This window comes from Hyperolius riggenbachi, chromosome 3, assembly GCF_040937935.1.
Source record: "Hyperolius riggenbachi isolate aHypRig1 chromosome 3, aHypRig1.pri, whole genome shotgun sequence".
NCBI classification, from domain to species: domain Eukaryota; kingdom Metazoa; phylum Chordata; class Amphibia; order Anura; family Hyperoliidae; genus Hyperolius; species Hyperolius riggenbachi.
Window position 1 is genome coordinate 468,368,683 of NC_090648.1, and position 25,847 is coordinate 468,394,529.

Here is a 25,847-nt window from a genome sequence, read left to right on the forward strand (position 1 = left end):
TATACAGGTCTGTGGCTAGCTAGATTCAATTTAGGCACTGGTTAATGCAGTGGAGCTGTGGGCCCTGATGCAAGTTTTACATTGGGGCCCCCAATCTATACATAACTGATACGGCGCACCAAAACCTGCCAATGGCAGCTACAGTGTCAGACGTGCACGAAGGGGATGAGGAACAGTTTGTTAATGATTACCACTATTCAAAGTATCTATAGAAGTCATTATTATGAGCACAGAACCAATAGAGAGCTAATACTGTAGTTGAGGGAGGGTCCTCCAGACAGTGTTGCCAACCGTCAGTAAATTTACTGACTGTCAGTAAAAAAGTCAAAAAATCTGGGCTGTCAGTAAAGTCCATGAAAAAATTTGTGGTGTCTGTAAAAAAAACTCTCTCTTTCCCAGAAGACCACAGCACTTACTGCTTATCAGTTCACGTATCACTCTGGAATGTACACTGTTCTAGCTAAAGGTGGTCATACATCCGTAGACTTGTCAGCCGATCAACCAACAGATAAGACAATTATTATTGATATTATAAAAAACGGTGCCACCAAGACCATGCCTAGTTGACAATCAAACCAATTTCGGGCCGAAATTGGTTGCATGTATCGATCGCATGCATCAATCGGACATGCTGGAAAATCTCAGGTTGGCATGCTCAATCAGGCGTGCAGTGGTAAGGGCTGCGATAATCGAGAAAAAATATGACGGAAACCCCCAGTTGCATTCCCCAAATGTAAATATATCAAAGTCCCCCGCCCCCCCCCCCCCCCCCCCCCCCCCAGATGCTGTGCATTAATACTTCACCTGTCCGGTGTCCGCCACTGCACTGTTCTTCCTCATTCGAGTACATGGTTGCAGGTGTATTGCACGTGTGATATCTTTCATTTAATTTCAATAATAGTAGATGTCAGTAAAAAAGGTGTTCGGTCAGTAAATGTTTTGTGCTTTGTCAGTAAAAATGTATTTCTGAGGTTGGCAACACTGCGGCTCCAGGGCCCCTCTGGCCCAGGGGCCCTGATGTGGTCGCAACCTCTGCAACCGCTATTGCTACGCCCCTGGGTTAATGTGCAAGTAGCCTGAGAACATGAGCAGGACTAGAAATAAGTGATGTTCCAGGATATACCGTGACAGTGCTGGGGGAGGGGAAACTCTGCGCAAAATGACAGGAGATGCCGTTACTAGGGAGACGGCGCGCGGTCACGTGGTGCGACGCAGTGGGGCTCCTCCCCCTGTCGGGGCGGTGACGTCAGGGATCAGGCGACACTGGAGTGTCACTGTGGGGGGTGTGGCCGCGGCTGGTGGAATTTTCCATCCTGACGGAGGGGCTGCGGAGCTCAGAGTTGAAGCAGAAGCCGGTAGGGAGAGAAGCGCTGGAGGTGAAGCTGACAGACAGGCCGAGCGCTGCATAGAGATACCGCACTGTGTGCTCGTCACATCCCCGGCTACATCTCCTCACACGGCGCTCCTTCTGCTGCTGCTCCCTCAGGACGGGCGGTGTGCTGTGCGGGCGGATCGGACGGGCTGTGCTAGGCGGGTGTTGTCCCCGTCCTCCCGTTATGGCGAATTACATCCACCTTCCGGCGGGATCCCCGGAGGTGCCGAGGCTGGAGGTCACTGTGCTGGAAGAGAGCGGCTACCGGGAGGGCGCCATGCAGCTGCTGCGGGAGCTACGGCCGCACTGGAAGCCTGAGGACATCACAACCCAGGTCTGTATCTAGCTGTAAGTCAGCAACACCCAGATCTGCATCTGTCACTGTGCTTACCTGCCTGTCACCAGCACCAAGATATGTGCTTACCTGTCACCAGCAGCCAGATTTGCATCTGTCACTGTGCTTACCTGCCTGTCACCAGCACCAATATATGTGCTTACCTGTCACCAGCAGCCAGATCTGCATCTGTCACTGTGCTTAGCTGCCTGTCACCAGCACCAATATATGTGCTTACCTGTCACCAGCAGCCAAATCTGCATCTGTCACCAGAACCAAGATTTGTGCTTACCTGCCTGTCACCAGCACTGAGATATGTGCTTACCTGTCACCAGCAGCAGCCAAATCTACACCTACATCTGTCATCGTTCTTACCTGTCACCAGCACCAAGATATGTGCTTACCTGTCACTAGCACCGAGATATGTGCTTACCTATCACCAGCACCAAGATATGTGCTTACCTGTCACTGTGTGCTTACCTGCCTGTCACCAGCACCGACATATGTGCTTACCTGTCACCAGCAGCCAAATCTGCATCTGTCACTGTGCTTAGCTACCTGCCACCAGCAGCCACATCTGTACCTACCTGTCACCAACACATAGATCTGTACTTACCTGTCACCAGCAGCCACATCTACACTTACATCTGTCATTGTGCTTACCTGCCTGTCACCAGCACCAAGATATGTACTTACCTGTCACCAGCAGCCAGATCTGCATCTGTCACTGTGCTTACCTACCTGCCACCAGCAGCCACATCTGTACCTACCTGTCACCAACACATAGATCTGTACTTACCTGCCACCAGCAGCCAGATCCGTACCTACCTATCACCAGCAGCCAAATCTGCATCTGTCTCTGTGCTTAATTGCCTGTCGCCAGATCTGTGCCTGCCTGTCGCCAGCAGCCAGATCTGTACCTGCCTGTCGCCAGCAGCCAGATCTGTACCTGCCTGTCGCCAGCAGCCAGATCTGTACCTGCCTGTCGCCAGCAGCCAGATCTGTACCTGCCTGTCGCCAGCAGCCAGATCTGTACCTGCCTGTCGCCAGCAGCCAGATCTGTACCTGCCTGTCGCCAGCAGCCAGATCTGTACCTGCCTGCCATTAAGCAGCACCCTAGATCTGCCCCAACTGTCGCTGTACCTACCTGGCTGTCACCAACGCCTAGATCTGTCCCAACTGCCACTATACCTTCCTGTCACCAACACTTATATCTGCCCCAACTATAACTGCACCTCTTTCTCATTTACCAACACCAAGTTATGTAGCTACTTTATCTGTCACACTCAAACACCTATATCTACCTATCACCAGCATCCAGATTTGTGCTTACCTATCTGTCATCAACGCCTACATTTGAAACAACTGTCCCTGAACATACCTGTCTGTAACCGCCACATAGTTCTGTTCCCACCTGTCTGTCACCAGCTCCCAGTTCTGTACTTCCTTGTCACTGTATGTACCCGTTTGTCACACAAAACACCCAGTTCTCTATCTGAAGCCCCATTCACACAGATGAGGACTGTTGCCTGTCAGTAATTGGGACTCAATCCCCCGGGGACAGTTTGGGGGCCAATGCTGTAAGACACATTGCTAGCCTCCAGGCAAGCGATGCATTCTGCTGCTATGAAGGGGGGGGGGCTGATGTGTGGCGCATTACAGAGTGGTTTCCATTGGGCAGGATGAATGGGAGAACAATGCTCTTGGGCATCACTAAAGATCCCGCATGTCGTATCTTCAGGCAACATTTGTAGGGCTCCAGTACACATGCTAGATTCTCTCCTGAGGAAGTCTGTATCTGCTGCCTCAGCTAAGTTCAATCTAGTGTGTGTAGTTTAACTGTCACCATACCTACCTGTTTGTCACCAGCACCCAGATCTCTTCCTAACTGTCACTGTATGTACAACAAGGATCCACAGACTTCAGATGAGTTTATAAAAAGCCGCAGAACTTTATTGCAAAAATCCACAAATAGACACAGACATTCACAGGATGATGTCACTGTATGTCAGAAACACTCAAATCTGTATCTCGGGCCTCTTTCACATCATAAGCTGGAAACAAATTATGCTTTTTAACTGATCCGTTAAATCACATATTATGTGACCTGACCTATAGGGAAAACAGACAGCAACTGATTCAGTGTGGAAGGACCCTAACTGTCACCTTACCTGTCACTGTATCTGTCTGTCACCATTATCAAAGATCTCTTCCTAACTGTCACTGTATCTAGCTGTCTGTCACCAACATCCAGATATGTACCTGGTTCTCAGTGACAGATAAGGTAACGGTGACAAACATTCAGATTGGTACCTATTTGCCTGTTAACATTGCCCAGATCAGTTCTTATTTTTCACTAACACCAGCACTCAGATCTGTGCCTACTTGTATGTCACCAAGTACCAGATTGGTACCCACTTGTGTATCACCAATGCTGAGACTGGTACCTACGTGTCTGCCAACAATGCCCAGATTAGTAGCTTTCTGTTATACTTGTGTTCCTGTCACCTTCATCCAGATCAGTTTGTACCTGTGTCACCAATGCCCAGATTGGTACCTACTGCTCTGTCAAACGCAATCTGTTTGGTACCCTCTCATCTGCCACCAGCACCTGCCTTCCATGATCCCCCAGGTGCCATTTGTCACAACCACCTGTGTGAAAGTTACTACCAACCATATCTGTACCTCCCCGTGAGTATGTACCCATCTGTCCCCACCCTGGTCTGTACATACCTGTCACAACTATCATCCCCAGGTAACTGCACATTCCAACCTATTTGTCATCACCGACCAGGTAACCTGCTTGTCTATATGTACCTACTTACCAACCACCACACCTAATTCTCCTGAAGGGATTCTCAATGAGACAAGAAGAATTCTGAGTTGATGCAAAATCAATTCTGCTTGAAAATGGACCAATTTGATTGGTCCATTTTCAAGTTGAGTAAAAGTTTGCATTAGCTTAGATTGCTTTGCTTCTCATTCAGGATCACTATTCCTTCATTCTGAAATGGAAGTTTGCACAAGTTCAGACTAGTAATAATTGATGAGAACTGTCAGCTTGATTGGTCAGCTGTCATTAAAGGACACCCGAGGCAAAAATAAATGAATGAAAATAAACAATTGTATCTATCTTCCTTCTCCTAAAAAAAATACTTTTTAAGATATTCCACAGTTTTTAGTTTATGTTTAAATCTACTTTTTAAGTTTTAACTGTTTGTTTTTATTGATTTTGCTCAATGACACATTCAATGAAGTATGCCAGAGCTAGCTAAAATCTATGAACTATTGACCATTTTTCTCTTTCCTGCTCTCAGAAGCCATTTTCTGCTAGGAAAGTGTTTTATAGTTGAAATTTCTTATCGGTAAGGGCCACACTGTAATCACTTCCTGTTTGAGTCAGCCACTTGCATACCTTATATTTAACTCTTTCAGGCAGAGAAAGAAAAATAGGAACACAGTCTGGTTATTTGTGTGCTAAGCAATGTACATGCACTTGTCTATCGCATCATGTCACATGTCACCTCGGGTATCCTTTAAACAATACAAATTGCCTGGCTATCCTGCTGATCCTCTGCCTCTAATACTTTTAGCCATAGTCCCTGAACAAGCATGCAGCAGATCAGGTGTTTCTGACATTATTGTCAGATCTGACAAGATTAGCTGCATGCTTGTTCCTGGTGTTATTCAGACACTGAACCAGAGACCCTGGACAAGCATGGAGATCAGCTTTTTGTGGCTGAAGTCTGACTGAATTTGCCACATGCTTGTTTCAGGTGTGTGATTAAGACGCTACTGCAGCCAAAGAGATCATCAGGACTGCCAGCTAACTGGTATTGTTTAAAAAGAGATAAATATAGCAGTCACCATTTACCTCTCTTTTCATGTGTACTTAAAGATACATTTTCAGCCCATTCTCACCTGTGATTAATTGGGAAAGCTGTTTGTTTATCATAAACTTTCCAAATCTTATGCTGGGAATACACCATACAATTTTTTTCTGTTAGATTTACCTGCCAGATAGATAATTTCCAACATGCTGGAAATTATCTATCTAACCATCTATCTGCCTAGCAATTAGGCATTGTTCTACTCACCAGGATAACCAGATAACCAACAATGCACCAGAGATAATGACCAGTCTCTACAGAAAATAATCAAATGCTGGGCATACATGGCTCGATTTTGCTGCTCGATTCTGCAGGCGAGTCTCTCTTTATCTTTCGCTCGTTTTTCTTATCTTTTTCCATTGTCCTCAATGCAGAATCGAGCGGCGAAACGATCCGGCGGGAGATGGGACGTGTTGGAAATTATCAATCGAGCCATCTAAATGCAGTGTTCTCCCCAGAATTTTTTTTCCAGCTGGGTGGCATGAAATAGTAGCCTGGTGGCATGAAAAAGTAGCTGGGTGGGGTTGAGAGAATGCAGTGCTTCTGTGCGCAACTCTGCTTACAGCATAGGAGGAGGTGAGCCGGTGACAGCCGGGTGGAGAACAGAGCCTGGGGAGAACACTGTAAATGACTCAGTATCGAGCCGTGTATTCCCAGGATAACAGAAAAATCGAACAGAAAATAGTATGGTGTATTCCCAGCATTAGTGATTGCGATTTTCAGAGCAATTTTTTTTGAAGGACTGGGATTTTTGCACATTCTTTCAATCGGAGTCTCGCTGGCGATCAGCAAAGCACTGAAGAATCGCCAAGTGTGAACCAGCTCTTATAGGGTTAAATTAACACAGCGCTTTTCATATCGCGGGTGATTTGAAAAGTTGCATTTTGAACCGGCCCTGACTGGAGGCAGAGTTCCTGTTCAGCCCCACTAATTCCCGTTCCTGATAAAGAAAGTTGAATGCAATGCTCATTTTAATTACTTATCTAAGATTTCACCACAGCCTCTTAATAACTATCTACTTGAACGCATATATTTACCCAGTATCCAAAATACATACTGATTTACAGTCTACCTCTGCTTACCTATTTTCCTCACATATGTTCCCTTCTACTTACCTACCTATCCTCACTCTGTACAAACCACCACAACCCAGTTAACTACCTATCACTTTCTATCACAACCTAAGTACCTGCTTACATACAAGGACCTACCTAACGGCCACTATTCTGTGTACTTATCGCCCCAAGTACCTACACATTAACCTACCTCTTTATGGTAGGTACCTACTACTAACCAAGTAACTACATAATTTTACCTAATATAGTGCCACTTATCAGCCACATCACAATAGGGGGTTTGGGTATACAATTCATAGGGGTGTGGAGGACATAGGAGACAGTATGCAGGGCTAGGATACAGGGCTGTGGAGTCGGTACAAAAATCTTCAGACTCCGACTCCTCAGTTTATGAAACCACGACTCCGACTCCAACTCCGGGTAACCAAAATGGCTCCGACTCCTAGACTCCGACTCCTTAGTTTAATATTTAACAGGGGTGTGGATTTTGTACAAAAATCACCCGACTCCGACTCTTCAGTTTATGAAACCACGACTCCAACTCCGACTCCGGGTGCCCAAAATTGCCCTGACTCCGACTCCTCGACTCCGACTCCACAGCCCTGCTAGGATATGCTGTCAATGGGGGAAGGGGGTAAAGTAGGCAGTATAAGGGGTATACAGTCCATAGGTTACCATTTTCCTCTCAGTTGGTGGCACGTAGTGACATCCGGCAGATATTTGCACGGTTGTTACTCTCCTCATCTGTGGAGGTGAAATCCGGGATGTGGGTGTATCTGTGGATAATTGACCTCTGTTTTGCTTTTCATTAAGGTTCTTAGCCACTGCAAAGCTGTTTTCCCTCTACCCCTATAGCAACAGAATGTATCACTAGCCTGCCGGCTAGCGACACGTGTACAGCACTCTTCCCTGAAATACCTGAAGGATCAAGTACTAACCCCTGTGGGCAATAATCCTCTTACCTGTGTATGTGGCTTTAACGGGGCCCAGTCCTCTACTGGCTACACATACTCTTTGACCACCCAGCTATGGCTTTACTCCACCAGACTGGGAAGAACATCACTTTCTGTGCCATGGATGTACAGTTTGTATATGCATGTTTTTCTATTGTGCCCCTATTATTTATTGCACAATTCTGCCTAATATGTTGGCGCTTTATAAATAGACCATAATAATAGCCTCTGCCGTGGAAGATTCCAGGCTGTCATTTACTGGTATTTACACTGGACCACCCCACCTGGCACTACCCACCACCCCCAGGTAACTGCTACTTATTTTCTATTTCCCCGCTCATCACATGCACCCGGGTGTGTCGATACTGCTTACCAGGGCTGTGGCGCATTGGCACATGAAATCGATACAGGCAGTCTAAATATATATCAATTACTGAATATTTATTCTATATCCACTGAAAGCACACAACATGCTAGGCATTTCATCACTGCCAACTTGAATCATCGTGCCGATTTTGAGAAGACACACCCGTAAAAGCTTGTAGCTATGCCATATTGGACTTTTATTTAATTTATTTACTAAACAAGGTACAAACCTCCAGTAATTTTTACAGGAAAAGCAAAGACACAACATTTAGATTGCCCTTTTCTCCTGGCGGACTCAAAGAGCCAGAGCTGCAGCCACTAGGCTCTATAGGCAGTAGCAGTGTTAGGGAGTCTTGCCCAAGGTCTCCTTACTTAATTTGTGCTGGCTTACTGAACAAGAAGAGCCGAGATTCGAAACCCTGGTCTCCTGTGTCAGAGGCAGAGCCCTTTAAGAGAAACCGTAAGCAAGAATTGAACTTCATCCCAATCAGTAACTGATACCCCCTTTCCCATGAGAAATCTTTTCCTTTTCTCAAATGGATCATCAGGGCGCTCTGTATGGCTAATATTGTGGTGAAACCCCTCCCACAGTGTGATGCCATGGTCCTGACAGTTTCCTGTCTGTGAACCTCATTGCATTGTGGGAAATAGCTGTTAACAGCTGTTTCCAACTGGCAAAAAAGCAAGCAGCATCTCTTTCCACTGACATCACCTGCCAGCAGTAAAAATGTCACCATGTGATAAATGTCAGAATGTAAATCAGAGAGAGGAAAGCTTTTACAATGGGCAAACACTGACTAAATCCTTTATACTTAATTATTGTAAAAGTAAAGCACTTTTTATTTATTTTTTTATTACATTATTTTCCCTGGAGTTCCTCTTTAACCAGTACACAATCAAGTAGACTTTTAAAAATAATTTGTCAGGTAAAAATGGCAGGCTCCGTTTTATACTCAGTTGATTTGCGTTCCAATATGTAAAGTTCAATTTCTCCAGTAACCCACTTTGGCAAGTACAGATACTTAACTATCACCTACATATCACTATATAAATGTTTAGTTACTAGACTAAAGCTTTTACATTTTTCAGATGATTCCATTTCCCTTCTCCTTGTCCTACAGGAACTGGAATAAGTGGGGGGCTGAACTGGAACTACATGGACATAATCGATTCAGGTGCTAATGATTGTCAGTTGACCATCAGCTCCCCAAACTGGTTCGCCCCATGCACAGTTTTGGTTCAGCCCCTCTAATTCAAGTTTCTGTAGAATGCATCATGCACCCTTTTGTTGAGCAAACGTTCATACAGTATCTCACAGAAGCCAGTGCACCGCTCACATTTTTTTGTAGATATTTTATTCTATTGCCTGTAGAGATCACAGACTCGAACTGTGGCCTGAGGGATCAAACCCCACAACCTGCCAGCGACAAATTGTGCATGTGTACACACCTTCCAATGGGTCAAATGTTGCCTGTCTAAGGTCAATATTAGTTTTGTTTCAGGCCCTGCTCACAGTGGTCAATTGCGTTGCAGAATAATTCTACTTGTCAACTCGCTGCCCATACAATTCTATGGGCCTGTTCACAGTACTGCATTGTAACTGATAACATTATTTTAACTTGTTGCATGCAGGCTTTGTATTGAAGTCAATGTCCAGTCTCCATTGCAGTTCACAATCATTTTAATGCATTCGTTATGCAACTGATCACTGTGAACCTATCCTAAATGCTTGTTCTACCGTACAGACAAATTTCAAACTGTTAATATGTTCCCTGCACTTAGAAGTATTTTCAGCTAGTCATTTTGTGACCTCTAATAAGCGATCTGTGAAAGTTATGCTGCTCTACTATAAAAAATGTAATTTAGAGGCTAGGATTCTTAATTCTTGCAATGGGGAAAGGGGGGGGGGGGGGGGGGGGGGGGTCACTGGTTGGCTCAATGTAGGGATTGAGACGTTTCTCATGTTACATGTCTCTTCATTATCACTCTTATATGGTCCCAAACTCCTCAGCTTTCACTGGCCCAAACATGCTATTAGTCACTGCCTAGTATCTTATGGAGGGTCTCTTTAGGCAATGGTTATGTTAGCCCAAGCATCCAGTTCATTTTTATTTTGGGACTTCTCCAAACTGAGGTCTGTAGTCCAGAATGAAGAGAAGAGTTACGCATGGAAAAAAAAATGTTTTGCTATTTGCTCCCCATATAATTTTTGTAACAGCCCTTTCTGTAGAGGTAGAAGGGAATGCTCTTGTGTATAGAGGTAGTCCTAGGTTATTGAACGAGATAGGGACTTTAGGTTTGTTCTTAACCCGAATCTGTCCATAAGTCAAGACACTTCCATCTCTGTCCTCTGTTCTTCCTCTGTGCCTCCAGTGTCCCCCCACTGTCACCTCTATGCATGTTACAGGGCCAGAGTTAGGACACCTATGTTTACCTGGGTACTTCTGCGCAGTATAGGTGACTAAGCATAAGAATGCATTCTTCTGTGAACTAAAACCCCGGCTTTTAACTTAGCTGTAGGGATAACAGTTGTGCCTGGATGAGTGAATCTGTGAATGCATTTGTTTGAACATTTGCATGTTAGAGTGCGAAGGGTTAATAGATTTCCACTGTCGCCCTGTGCCCTCAGTGTGTTGCAGTAAAATCTCATTTTACCAGTTTAACCTTTTGCCGACCGCTCCACGCCAATTGGCGTGAACGCGACGGCAGCCCCAGGACCGCTCAACGCCAGTTGGTGTAAAGTCCTGGGGGCATGTTTTACGGGAGATCGCGTGCGCTGATGCTCGCTCCGTCATCAGTCTCCCAGCGGCGATCACCGCTAGGAGACTGTCAGACGGCGAAAAAATGTACAGCGCTGCGATGTAAGGCACCGCTGTACTGGGGACAGCCGTGTCACTCTGCTGTCCCCTGGGGAGGCACGAGCGATCAGCGCTCATAGGCTAATGCCTATGACAGCCGATCGTTGTGATTGTCTGGTGGGAGGAGGGAATATTAAAAAAAAGACAATTTTATTTAAAATAAATAGACAAATAAAATAAAAACGTCGGCAGGGATCAGAGCCCACCAACAGAAAGCTTGTGCTTCTTGGGTGGTTAAAAAACTTTTTTTTTTTTTTTTTTTAAATTGGCTTTATCGAAAACTGCTGTACTGCCCTTCCTTAGGAGCAATAAGCATGTGCTATGCTGATTTCACAACAGAGAGCAAAGTGTGAGATTGTAGTCATTCATCCCGGGTGCGTCAGCTGCGGTATCACAAGTGACACATGCACACCCCACATGATGACAACAAAGGTGTGGCTCTGGGTTGTAAGGAGTGTGGTAAGAGGTTGTGGCCAGTGCAGGGTCCACTCAGATCTACAGTCTGTACTTTCCTCCTGATAGACATCCAGTGAGTTCTGGAGAGAACGGGGCGTGTCATCCCTGCACTGCTTTCCTTTCTCCATTCATTCTCATTTCATTTTTTTCATACTGGAGCCTTGGCTTCTACCCCAAGGACTGAGTCATCGCTCTGCAAGCACCAGCGTCTGCATTCCGCACAGCCTTCTCTGGCACTTATCTCACACTACGATCATCTTATGCCATCGGCCTTTCCAACTTCTATTTTTGAGTATTTATTATTGCCACATTAGGGACCAGGGCTGGTTCATCCAAAGGTGACATTGTGTAGTGTTTGTCGTGTTGTAAAGAACACCTTTAACCACTTAAGGACCAGCCTATGCTGATCCGATCTGTGCTGTGTGGGCTCTCCAGCCCACAGCACAGATCACTTTGAAGCCAGGGCGACCAGACTCCCCCCTCCCCCCTTTTTTTCTACTAGGGGGAGGTCCTGCCGGGGGGGGGCTCTGATCGCCGCCGGGCATCTGCGTTTTGCGGGGGGGGGGGGGGCTCCTCAAAGCCCCCCTCCGCAGCCATTTCCGCCCTCACGCTCCTTACCTCCCTCTACCTACGTAATGCGCAGGACTGAATTCCGTCTTGCGCATTGAAGGGTAGGCTTCCGCCTATCAGATGCCGGCGATCCCCGGCCAATCAGAGGCCGGGGATCGCCGATCTGCCTTACGGCGCTGCTGCGCAGCAGCGCCGTATGATGTAAACAGCGGGGATTTCTTCCCCGCGTGTTTACATTTTGCCGGCGAGCCGCGATCGGCGGCTCTCCAGCTGTTCACGGAGACGCCCTCCGTGAACTGACATGGAAAGTTTCCATGGTAACCCACTTAAGACCTGCTGACGCCTATGGGCGTTAGCTGGTCGTTAAGTGGTTAGAGGGGAACTCTAGTGAAAAGCTGCAGCTTGATGAACAGGGGCGACTTAACAGCGGTCTATGATTTGCGATTGTTTTTAAATTATTTTTATGCTTGGGGTTTTTTTATTTTTATTTATAAAGAGCCTTTAACTACTTTTGAGTAATGCCCAACAGCCCAGCAATCTAAGAGCCAATCCAGTGTTGGCCACCTTGGCATCCTCCTCATCTTGACTCTGGGTAAGCTTTTTCCACTGTTCTGGCTCTTAGGTTGCTGGACTGTTGGTCATTAATTTTTTTTTTCTTTTGACTGGATTGCTCCTTCCTATTAGAATTGGGGCTCTCTTCTAGTCTTTGCTGTTTCACTTTGAGGCCCCTTTTACACTTGCAGGTTAAATCTGTGTTGCGTTACCTTCTTTTACAGCAAGCAACGGCAAAAGTAATGAAAGTGTTTTTTTTTTTTTTTTTTTTTTTATGGAGACTTTCACACTTCTTGCAGTCCATCGCGGTGCATCGGAAGTAACCGAGCTGATGCAAGGGCTGCAATGTGTTGCCGAAAGCACAGCGCTTAAAGTGAACCTTAAAGGAGTGGTAAAGGTTTTACTTGGGGCTTCCAGCAGCCCTCCAGACGTCCTGTGCCTGCGCCGTCTCTGAACGAACTTCTGCTCCCCCGCAGCCAGCCAGTTTCATGTTTTGGCGACCGGCTAATCGCCAGGCCAGTGTGCCTGCACGTCCCTCAATCGCGCTCCTGTCGCCGTCCTGCACATGCGCTGAAAGCCTGGCTTTTTGCAGGGGAGCGAAGGTTCGTTCAGAGACGGCGCGGGGACAGGACATCTCCAGGGGCAGGTGGAAGCCCCAGGTAGCAAAAGGAATGGCAGCGCTTTCAAAAACTCATACCTGAATGGTTTAATAGCATAAGATGTGCAGAGCTCCAATGACTACTGGACTAAAATACACACCAACACTCATTGCATGCACAAAAGTGGGGGAACATGACTTCAGTGAGGGGTAAATACATACCTGAATGAATTATCTGCCATAATGTGCAGAGCTCCAATAACTGCTGGACTAAAATACACACCTAGCTTCACTTCAGGCAAAGGGGGGTGTTGGCTTCAGAGATATGTGCACAAATTATGCCTACTAGACTTCCCCACTGCTGTGACGGACCCCCCTGGGGAAGACCTAAAGCTAATCTAGCGATAAAAACACAACATTTCCAGTGCAGCTAATCAGACAAATGGTATACACATTTGATAAAACATACATACAGACTGGTGACAGCGCTCATCCGTTTGCAAACCTACAATGGTAATGCAAAGCCCCTCTGGACTAAATGCACGCCCTGAATGCAAAGCAGATGCAAATTGTGTGCTAATTCTAATCTAAAGCTTTGTAGAATAATTGTGGAATAGTGAATGCAGCTAGCCACTAGTATACACACATTCAATTCATACAGCATATATTATCTCTGAAGCTAACACCCCCCCCCCCCCCTTTGCCTGAAGTGAACTCCCAGAGTGCACCTCAAAACCTTCGGAGCCAGAGCTTTGTCATGCTGCCCCTAACCTTCAGAACTCCCTACCACACCCAGTATAGACAGCTCCTTTCCTGGAGTTTTTCAAATCCAGACTGAAAAGCCGCTGGTTTATCCTGGCATTTCCAGACTTATAGGGTTCTGGGGAGGGGGGACATCCATCAGTTTATCAGATCTTGCATACTGCTGGGACAGTGCAGAGCTGAGGGGTGACGGAAGAGTTCCTCTATTCAGCGTTATAGGCTTCTTATCCTCTGCACAACCTTACAACCCATGCTGTGTGGACAGCAAAAGGACTTCTTATGTGTGGGCAGATTTCACACACCGTAGTGAGAAATTCACTGATTGAATCAGCGAATTTCTCACTAACAAACACAGAACATTTATATCGCGCTTTTCTCCTGGCGGACTCAAAGCGGAAGTGCTGCAGCCACTAGGACGCGCTCTATAGGCAGTAGCAGTGTTAGGGAGACTTGCCCAAGGTCTCCTACTGAATAGGTGCTGGCTTACTGAACAGACAGAGCCGAGATTCGAACCCTGGTCTCCCATGTCAGAGGCAGAGCCCTTAACCATTACACTATCCAGCCACTACAGAGATTCCTCCTACTCCAGGTACCATTTTGGGTTCCTGGAGTCCGAGTTTGAGTCGGTGGTTTCATAAACTGAGGAGTTGGAGTCAGATGATTTTTTTGTACCGACTCCACAGCCCTGTTCACTACAGGTAGGCACTAGTGCAGGGCCACTGTAGACACTATTTTCGGGCCTATGATGCATCCTAAACACAATAGTAGTTAGAGAGAAGGCTGAAGTGGATTTTTCTTTTCTGACCTCTACATTTTCCCCTCAGGACTTTACTCAGTAAAGGCACTTGTAAGATAATTCTGCTCCTACTTAAAGTGCCCTTGAACTCAGGAACTCTGCAGCAAACAAAGGCTATGGGCAAGTTCTTCATACGCACGGTTTACACAGCCACAGCTCTGTCCCAAGAGAAATTCACCTTCCACATGTTAGCCCTTCTGTGGATCTCTGACGATAAATGCCCTCCCGGTAGGACAGAGGTAGATCTAGCCCTTTTTAGCTTTTTGAGCAACTAGCTGGCAGCTGCGATGAAACGGACCGCAGATTCTGTACCTTTGGCCAGTAAGGCTAAATAACACGCCACATTAGTAAAACAATCTTTTTAAGGTATGTGGAACTTGGCAAGGATGGGCTTAAGCTGAGGAAAGTTATTAGTTCCCTTGTTTGAGCTGTATTTGTGTGCTGCATATGAATGGGTTAAAACTGCCTGTCTAGCGTATTAAGCATTGCCATTTTGGTATGAGCTTCTCAGGAGATATCTTAACTGCTCATTTCTGCTGCCAAGGCAGAGCATGCGGCAGCTAATCTGAAAATAGCACTGTACAAATGGAACCCATCCCTTCCAAAGCCAAAAGTTCCTCTTTGGACCTTGCTTGATTGGAGATGTAACTGATGAAATTTCAACCCAAAATTTTGATTAGTATTCTCCTTCTGGGGCCTATGTGACCCCTGCAGTTCCTTTGCACAGGGTTAGGGCCTTAATGACCAGGGCTGTGGAGTCAGAGTCAAGGAGTCAGAGCAATTTTGGGTACCTGAAGTCTGAGTCGGAGGTTGCAGAAACTGAGGAGTCAGATGATTTATTTTCCCGATTCCACAGCCCTGTTTGTGACCTCTGAAATTCCTTTGCACAGGGTTGGGGCCTATGTGACACCTGCATTTCCCTGCACAGGGTTGGGGCCTATGTGACACCTGCATTTCCCTGCACAGGGTTGGGGCCTATGTGACTCCTGCATTTCCCTGCACAGGGTTGGGGCCTATGTGACTCCTGCATTTCCCTGCACAGGGTTGGGGCCTATGTGACTCCTGCATTTCCCTGCACAGGGTTGGGGCCTATGTGACTCCTGCATTTCCCTGCACAGGGTTGGGGCCTATGTGACTCCTGCATTTCCCTGCACAGGGTTGGGGCCTATGTGACTCCTGCATTTCCCTGCACAGGGTTGGGGCCTATGTGACACCTGCATTTCCTGGCTGCTCTCGATCATGAAGAGGAATACAGACACGATGTGCAGCAGACAGAGTTCCTGTGGATCACTTGGGAAGCCTCTATAGGATCCCGGGGTTTCCCTCTCTAGATAAGCATTTGATTTTTGACCCGAGATTCACCTCAGGTTCTCTTTCAAGAATGTGACTTGACAGTTGGCATTCTTGATGCTTTCTCTGATAAGTGTAAACAGACATCTCTACCTACAATTATACTCGTGCATCCACCCCCATGAACACACAGAACACACACACTGGCCCACGCAGGCCACATCTCATCTGACAGGAACCAGTCTGATTTTTCTACACGCAGTATCTTCTCTGCTCCAACCTCAAGCCTCCTCCTCCCCACTTTACAGTGCAGTTAGGATCCTCACTATCTGCAGCAGCCATTGCCTAGAAAAAGTCCCAAAGACTGTAGTGAGGATTTGACCTGGTCATGTGAGTGGGTGTGCTGCAGAGGACATTGCTTGTATGTGATTGGAGGGATTATGTTGGAACTTGGTAGCGTCATTTGTTTATATAACGCTTTAGAAAGTAGTGAGGCTTGCTGGATGGATGATTTTTTTCCCATTTTTATCCACAGGAAATGTTGGTTCTTGTGAGTTTGTGTGCAGGTCTGTCTAGAGAAAGACAGGAAGGAAGTGAATTTCAGGAGATGTTAAAGGGGAACTGAAGAGAGATGTATATGGAGGCTGCCATGTTTATTTCCTTTTAAGCAATACCAGTTGCCTGGCAGCCCTGCTGTTCCTCTGCCTCTAATACTATTACCCATAGCCCCTGAACAAGCATGCAACAGATCAGGTGTTTCAGACTTTAAAGTCAGATCTGACAAGACTAGCTGCATGCTTGTTTCTGGTGTTATTCAGATACTACTGCAGAGAAATAGACCAGCAGGGCTGCCAGGCAACTGGTATTGATTAAAAGGAAATAAATATGGCAGCCTCCGTATACCTCTTACTTCAGTTCCCCTTTAAGGCCTGCTGATAGTCAACTACCACTAATTCAGAAACTGAAGGGCCACCCATAATAGACCTTTTTGTTCTACAGTGATTGGTTGGGTAGCACTCTGCTCTAAGCAGCAGCAATGCTCACCAAATTCACCTTCCAACCATCCTGGAGTACTGTTTCCTGTAATGGGGAGGAGCTACTGCTGCTCTCCAAGCAATACTAGATGGAGGTGCAGGTGATGCAGCAAACCAATTTAACTGTTTATTTTGTAGTTTTTTTTGTCTTGAATGCAATAAAGAAAAATATATTGTAAAGTAACACTAGGCATTCCCTTTTAAGCAGTTGAGGGGATTGTAAACAGTCGCTAAAGTATAGGATTTTCTAAGCAGAGTAAATTCTGCCTTCTGCCTGTCGCCACCTCATTTGGTTATGTTTCTTTTTTTACTCCTCTGATTTGCATGTCCTTTTCTATAATATAAACGTCTCTATTAATGAGGGGATGTTAAACGGAACCTGAAACGAGAGGAATACGGAGGCTGCCATTTTCATTCCGTTCTACCAGAGCTGTGGAGTCGGAGCAATTTTGGGTACCTGGAGTTGGATGATTTCTGTTCCGACTCCACAGCTCTGCGTTCTACACCATGCCAGTTGCCTGGCTGTCATACTGGGAATTAAGCTTTAGTTGTGTTTGAGTCACACACCTGCAGCAAGCATGCAGCCAGTTGAGTCAGAGCATCTGATCTGTATGCTTATTCTGGGCTAGTGACTTCAACAGAAAAACTGGCACAAGTTATTAGAGAATGAAGATGGCAGCCTCCACATTTCTCTCACTTCAGGTTCCCTTTAGGAGAGCGCTTTTAGGGGGCCTTCCACATGGTGCACGTTGCAATGAGATACAATCACGTTGCAGCTGTGCTGAAAACATGCAGTGCGACCTCACGTTCAGGGGGTGAGGGTTAGCAACTCACATTGGATGCTGCCAAGGCCATTTGTGCTGAAATGTGGTGAAAGCCAGTGTACTGTCTATATGGTCTTTGTTTTGCATCATGCTACCTATAGACACTGGTCTGTATAATGAGGCCTGAGGCTAAGCAGTCATACCTGAAATGTGAGTTGTTGGTGAGTAAATGCATAATGTATGTATATGACAACATATTTTGAGCCCAAATATTGTCAATTGCACTAAAATACTAATGTACCTATTCCCCAAACTATATATTGTATACATTGACCAGTCGGGTACCTGGTGTGGTTTTTCTTATTCTACATTGGAGAAATGTAGTAGAATGTACAGTTTCTGCAGGTTGCCACTACGCTAAAAAAAAAAAACACCTACAGTAGAGCAGAACAAACTGCTGATTCTTGGTTTGAAACTGTTACCATCCCAGAATTGTATGATGATGATCAAGTAGTATGAAACTCAAAATTAAATGTTGGCTCTAAAACATTAAACACAGTGGAAAGGAGTAGAAGACATTAAAAATGTCCTTTGAAGCATTAGTTACACTTCACTGCACCTAATTGATAAGGTTGCTGGTTGCAACAAAATATCAGTGTCTTGTAATTAAGTAATTACTGAGCAAACAGCAGGGAAAGTTCACTGCTTCCTCTTGGATTCTGCAGATTTTCTGCATTGTGTACACAGCTTAGTGGAACAGAATCTAAAACTTTCAGTATGGCAATCTTATCAGTAATCTTATGTGTGAAGTAGAGGCTTGAGTATTCCTGTAGCTTCAAACCCATTTTTATTTTTATTTTTTTCTATTTTTTTTTATTTTTTTTTTAAAGGGACTTCCTCCAGCCCCATCAGCTTGGATCGATCCCACGCCACCGTCCTCCGCTGCCCGCTGCTATGGTAACCGGGTCCCATCACTTCTGTCAGTCTCGGCCAGTCTGGCGTAAGTGAAGTGCGCTGTTTGCGTAACTCTCCAGCAGCCGCTGGAGAGATACGTAGAGGGCGCACGTCTCCTGCATAGGCTGGAGTTGACTGACGGAAGTGACGGGACCCGGTTCCCAAAGCTGCGGGAAGACTGCGGACGGTGGTGTGGGAGCGATCTGAGCGGATGGAGCTGGACGAAGCTCCAGGTATGTGTAAAACTTTTTTCTTTCTCGGCTCTGGTACTCTTTAACGTTGTGTTTAATGCTCCAGACCATAGATTAAATTTTTGTTTAAGTAGGTAATGCAGTAATTTATATGTGGCTCTGCAGCCAAGTCCCTAGCCTTTTAATTTGCCATTTGGTACTTTGTATTACTTCCGGAACAGAGAATGCTATAACGGCAACCACATTCTTATTTGAGTGTGTGTCAGTACAAGGCGTCAGGCAACTGGCACTGTTAGAGAGTGAAGCTGGCAGCCCCTGTACTCCTCTCACTTCAGGTTCCCTTTAACTGAATCCCCTGCTTGAAGTTATTTGCAATCGTATATACTCTTTATCTAGGTTTAGTAAAACCGGGTTAATTAATAAGCTGACACATCATTGCATTCCAGCATGTTAAAGGGAACCAGAGACTAAGCACCCTCATGTATTTTACCATATATATCAGTGGGAACATTAGAGAAAAAACGCCTACCCTGCTCTCTGTTACATTTTTCACTGCTGCTTATCAGCCCTGATAAAATCCCCGACTGAGCATTCAGACTGGCTTTGCTCAGGAATATTTATAGCTCAGTCTGTGTTCTCTCATGTCTTCAAGTCCAAGCCTGCCCTCTGCTGGCTCTGCTCAGGAATCATTATAGCTGAGTCATTATAGCAAAGCCAGACTAAATGCTCAGTTGGGGATTTGATCAGGTCTGATAAGAAACAAGCTGTGCAGAATGAAACAGAAAGCATGGTAGGTGTTTTCTGTATTGTTCCCACTGATATATATGGTAAAATGAGGATGCTTCGTCTCTGGTTCACTTTAAACTTTCAGGTACAACAAAGGGATGGTTTGCATATTCCGCAATGATGCATTGTGTATTAGACCTCATGCTCATTCCAACCTGAATAATTGCAAATCATTTCTGTTTTAAGATGACAAACTTTTGTTTTCCATAGTATTTTAGTAAGAGGGCTTTTAGGTCCATTGTAGCCCCTCACACACTCCTTGGAGTTCTGGTTCACAATAAGCTTGCTGGGTAATCTGTAACTCTGTGTTTCAAGTCCTACCCCATAGAGCCACATTAAAGTGGACCCAAATTAAAAATACAAGATTTCAGAAATAAAATCTATTTTCTAAATGTATAATAATAAATAGCAGCCTTTTTTTCAGCTGCATGATGACAAATATAAAATATTTTACATTTATTGGAGGAACCCCTCCCTTCCTTTCAAATTGCCGGGATTTTTCCGGCAAACTGGTGGAGTAGATGGTGTCCAGCAATGGAGGAAATGCTAATGGCTGCCACCTGTATAACCCTAGTTCTGAAAAGTGAAGGGTGAAAAGCATGCACTGAAATGATCATAGGTTTGAAGGAGTGTTTATTTATCTTTGTATGTGTCAGAGTGATGCAACTAAATATTTTTAATTTAAAAATGTTTGGTTTGGGTCGGCTTTAATCAATGCCATGCACTGAGGATCAACCAATCCAAAACAGTCTATGCATGTTGGATTATTGTGGCTCTGTACAATTAACAGGCGGATACATCATTGCATTCCAGCAGTTCTGGAGACTTCTTTATCTTTCAGAGACAACAAAGGGGCAATTTGCATATTCAGCAGTGATGCATTGTGGGCCACCATATACTCACTCCAACCTGAATAATGGCAAATACCTTCAGTTTTACGAAGGCAAACTTCTGTTTTGCATAGCATTTTAGTAACAGGGCTTTCTGGTCCTTTGTAGCCCCTTACACACTCCTAGGAGTTCTGGTTCACCACAAGCTTGCTGGGCAATCTGTAACAGGGTTAGTAAGTTGTTTCTGCAGAGGTTACACTGTTTGTACATACAGTGTATGGGCCAGCCTGCAGATGGTAGACCAGCTCAGTTGACCTCAGGCTCCCTTCCCAGTGAGGTCTAGCTTGTGTGGGAATGGTGAACTGGGCGTTCTCTGTGTGCGCTGAGTGTAAATATGCAGCATATGTACGTGTTTTCTGGCATTCCAACATCGTGTGTTAGCAGTTAGCTTTGTGGGGCATTCACACCCAGAAGCCATTCATTTAGATTCACTGTGTCAAAACTACAGTAAAACTTGGATAAACATTAAACAAAGGCGAAGGGGTCACTGGATAATGTCCAGGGGACGGTTTCTCTTCCACTGACGGGCCGTTTCAGTGCCACGTAAAGAGTCTACAGGCAGAAATGCTAAAGTGTACCCCTGTTTAAAGAGGCACTGTAGTGACATATAGAAGAATGCAGTGATATACTCTCATAAAAACCTAATTTATCAACACACAAAATGTGCTCAAAAGTTACCCCCTCAGGTTACATGTGAGTCATTGGAGCAGAACAGATGATGGAGCAGGTTTTGTTACTGGCAGAGGAGTGTAAGGATCATGCACAAGATAATCCTGCTCTTGCCAGCTGACTCCCTGCTGTGTCCGTGCCCCCCATCCCCTGCAACATGGAGTCCAGAGTGCACTGCTCAAGACTACCTGTGTCCCCTGGCTTGTGGAGCAGAGCATGCAAGCAACGTGTCATTGGTACAATGATCAGGCATTTTTCCTGCATGGCAATCACTGTCTCATATCAGTGACGCCATCTAGTGGCATCTTGACACAGCTGTATCATCCTTGGGGCACATCTGGCAATGGGGAGAGGGGATGACTTGTACTGGAGCACATCTGGCTACTGTGGAGGGGGCTATACTGGGGAAGGGGGCTTATATGGGAGTCAATCTTATTTTGTGTTTTCTCCTGGTTTTTGAGCTAAAAGTGGGTACCTTGGCTTATACACGGGTCAACTTGTATGCGAGTATATACAGTACCCACTTTTACTTTAGAGACACTGAAGCGAAAAAAAAAATGATATAGTGAATTGGTTGTGTACTATGAATAATTACTAGAAGATTAGTAGCAAAGAAAATATTCTCATATTTTTATTTTCAGGTATATAGTGTTTTTTCTAACATTGCATCATTCACTAATATGTGCAGATTACACAACACTCAGCATTCAAAATGATTCTTTTAGAGCAGTCTGTGAACTAATTACCTCTCCTCTGGCAGAGAAGAAGTACTTAATTCAGGAACAGTTGAGATAATAGAAGTCAGAAAACAGCCCTCTCCACCACTTTGAAAGTCGTAGAGCTTAATGACTTTTTTGCATAGAGATAACTGGAGTTTCTTAACTCTTCCTGTACTGGAAACAATTAGACTGATGTATCTGATCTTAATGTTTTTTCTTAGCTGTACTACACATGCAAATTATAATATCATAATTTTTTTTTCGCTTCAGTGTGTCTTTAAATATCCTGGTTTCAGTATCAAACACTTGCTATAGCTTATACAGCTGTATATGGCTGTATATTGTTATCTAGCGTTACCCTCCCACTGATGCTTAGCTTAGGTTGTTTTATGTGGAATTCTCTGCTTACATCATTTAAAAATTATAAGGGAAGAGTTGGGCTCAGTGGAGTTTTTATTACTGAATCCTCATACACGCTCTAGCGGGAGCTCAGCCAAGGCAACAATGTGGGTCGTCCTGGCTGAGAATGTAGCGCGTTTTACAGCTGCGCCTGGATCTTGGACACTTGCTAGGTATAAACAACGGCAGCGGCACTTGTCGGTTTAGGCACTGTCCATTGAAATGAATGAACAGGGCTTGGTACCCCGTCGTTGCATGTATGTGAAAAGGCTGCTGGGGAATTTGGATGCAGGGGGAAGCTCATCCTGATGCGGCAAATTTCCTGGTGGTGTTAATTACTTTTTCCCCTCCAAGGCTCTGTAGAGTGGGGATAAGATTCATTTCGGCTTCCAGCCACTGCTGGTGGCCAAATTGCGCTGCTTTCATTGTAATTTGCTCTTCATCTTAGTGATTGTCGCTATAGCTGTAATTCACTTTACAGCCTATGGAGGCGCTTAAATGTCCTTGGCCTAGCGGCACAACTCAACAGCGGTTTACCGTCACTTAATGTCTTTGCGCAAATGCCACGTTTTGATCCCAATTTTTCTTGTTCCATTTTTTCATGGTGGCGACCTGCAGCATCTAGGATCGGCAATCGCGTCAAGATGTCGGGCGGTTGCGTGCTGCTGGCTCAGATGCCTGTTTGAAGCATCCCTTATTGGGTGTATGTACACCCCTATACATTTTTTACGGTCCTGATAATGTTAAGCAGGTCTGTAGGGTTGGTACAAAAATCATCCTTCTCTGCCCCCCCCCCCCCCCCCCCCGTTTATGTAACCTCAGACTCTAGGTACCCAAAATTGCTCCGACTCCTCGACTTCGACTCCTTACTCTAATAATTAGTTACTAGGGCTGTGGCGTTAGTACAGAAATCATCCAACTCCTCAGTTTATGAAACCACTGACTCCAGGTACCCAAAAATTGCACCAACTCCTTGACTCTGAATCCACAGCCCTGATGGTGAGTGTTCAGTCCACCTTCATCCATGTAGACATGTAGGAAACCAGTCACCCAGCATAGCATGGCTGAGGCGTTACAGACGCATCACAAGCCTGAAGGCTGTGTCGGGAGTGGGTGATGGAACTGCACATAGGGATGGGCGTGTAGCCAAAAACAATGCAACTTGACTAGCTCTCAATGAAATTGATCCACCAGGCTGATCTCTGGCCAAGGAGGCCAATGGGGGCTGCTGTAGACACGCTGGATTCTCAGCAGAGGCCAGTGTTATTGGCTGCCTCGGCCAAGTTTTAATCTAGTACATGTCTTGGGCTTAAAGAGACTCTGTAACAAAATTTTCAGCCTTATTTCTTCTATCCTATAAGTTCCTATACATGTTCTAATGTGGTCTGTCTTACTGCAGCCTTTCCAAGTTGCACAGTGGCTGTATTATCTCTGTTATATATTTTAATCTTCTTTCCTCTGACCGCTTTGTCTGGCTCAGGCAGGAATGTGCTGCTCTGCTTGTGATGGGATAGAAGCTATACACACCCTCTCCAGGCCAAACACAATAAATCCGGCGCAGGAGACTTGGGCGCCGCCGGCGCCACCATAGGCCGTAATAGGAATTACGGCTATCGCAGGCACAGGGAGTAATTTCAGCGCCGTCAGAAGACGGAGCTGAAGTTGCTTTTAAAACAATAATTATTTCATTCCCCCACTATCCATGGCGGCCTGGAGGGGGAATAGTAATTAACACGGCCCGGACTTGTGCGGCAGCAAGATAAGCCAAATACTGGCTGTGTCCTGCGCCCAAGTCTCCGGCGCCGTTCTCTCTCATATGCCTCCAGGCCCCCTGCAGGCTCTGTATGAGTCACAGACTGAGCTCCCCTCAGCCTATCACATGACATGTCTTTTTTGTTTGTAAACACTGCCTAAAACTGGCAATTACAAGCCAGGATTGCAGCAGGGAGTGGCAGAAACAGCACAGAGGGGCCCAGGGGAACATAATGAATAGAGTGGTATTTTCCCTTGTAAGAATTTTAGAGTACAGATTCTGTAACAGAATGATGTTATAGGAAAGTGACTTGTGTCTGACTGTTTACAGGAACCTCTTGAATTGTTGATCTCACTTGTGGCAGTTTCAGTTCTCCAGCCAACTTTGTTTTGCGCAGATTGTGGAATATAGACATTCAGATTTTTACTACTGTGTCAATACTGTAGAGATTCTCTGCACTTCCTGGAGCTAATAAAATAACAAGAATTGTGCCAATTCTTCTAGAAAGGAACACCTCTTACAGCATCAGATGGACAGAATGCTTTCTCCACAAAATGCTTGTTGGCTGTCTCCATTGGATAGATTTCCTCCACTTTGGTCAGCGGGGGCCACAGGATGCACAGGGCCAATCCTATTTCTGTGGTGCAGTTAAGTTGCAGTGCTAGTATGGTGCTGATTGATCAATCTCAATTTGCAGAGTTGTTACCATACACTAGTAGATTTTTTTTGTTTTGTTTTTACCTGATTTGACATTTGAGCAGATGAGCCATCTGATTGATGTGTAATCAACTTAAAGCAGACCTGAAGTGAAAATAAACTTATGAGATAAATTGTATGTATAGTACAGCTAAGAAATAGAACATTAGTAGCAAAGAAAATAATCTTATTGTTTTGCAGTACAGGAAGAGTTTAAACGTTATCTATGCAAAAGAGCTCCTCTGAGCTATTCTATCCATTTGGGTCAAATACAGTTCTGTTTTCTGAAGCATTTTAACAGCCAAAAAACAATGAGACAGGTTGAGATGAGGTTTTACTGCAGGTCATTATTCCTGGTTTGTTTTATATTTTAAAATACAGGGTGTGGTTTCTAAACTGCAAATATGACAGAATGAAGCAATGTTATAAAAAAGCTATAGAACTGAAAATAAAAATCTGAGACTATTTTCTTTGCTACTAATGTTCTATTCCTTATCTGTGCTACACATACAATTCATTATTTTGTGTTTTTTTCACTTCAGGTTCACTTTAAAGTCAAAGCATTTTTTATGTACATTTGATGGATTTATAACATACTAAAATCAATCTCATGAATGAACTGAAATGTCTGGTATTTAGCCATTCATCACTTGGTCATGATTGAGTCAACAATGTGTGATTCAATTCCTGTATCTGATGTTAGTTCAGTGTTTTTAGGATCAATTTAATGTGAACCCGAGGTGAGAGGGATATGGATGCTGACATGTTTATTTCCTTTTAAAGTATGCACATTGCCTGGCTGTCCTGCTGATCCTCTGCCTCTAATACTTTAAAGGGAATCAGAGATGACGCACCCTCATGTATTTTACCATTTATATCAGTGGGAACATTAGAGAAAACACCTACCCTGCTCTCTGTTTCATTCTTCACTGCTCAGCCTGCTTCTTATCAGCCCTGATAAAATCCCTGACTGAGCATTCAGTCTGGCTTTGCTCAGTAATCATTAAAGCTGAGTCTGTGTTCTCTGGTGTCTTCAAGTCCAAGCCTGCCCCCTGCTGGCTCTGCTCAGGAATCATTATAGCTGAGTCATAGCAAAGCCAGACTGAATGCTCAGTCAGG

At 45.0% G+C, this 25,847-nt stretch overlaps 1 protein-coding gene across 1 annotated transcript in view; it reads left to right on the top strand.

Annotated features, from left to right (window-relative positions):
* Positions 1-1,251: 1,251 nt before the first annotated feature.
* Positions 1,252-25,847, top strand: part of ETNK1 (ethanolamine kinase 1) — a 70,934-nt gene continuing 46,338 nt past the window's right edge. Inside the window, exon 1 of the mRNA XM_068277985.1 lies at positions 1,252-1,706. Within this exon, the coding sequence (XP_068134086.1) occupies positions 1,557-1,706 (150 nt within the window). The 5' untranslated portion in view covers positions 1,252-1,556. The remainder of the gene's footprint in view (positions 1,707-25,847) is intronic.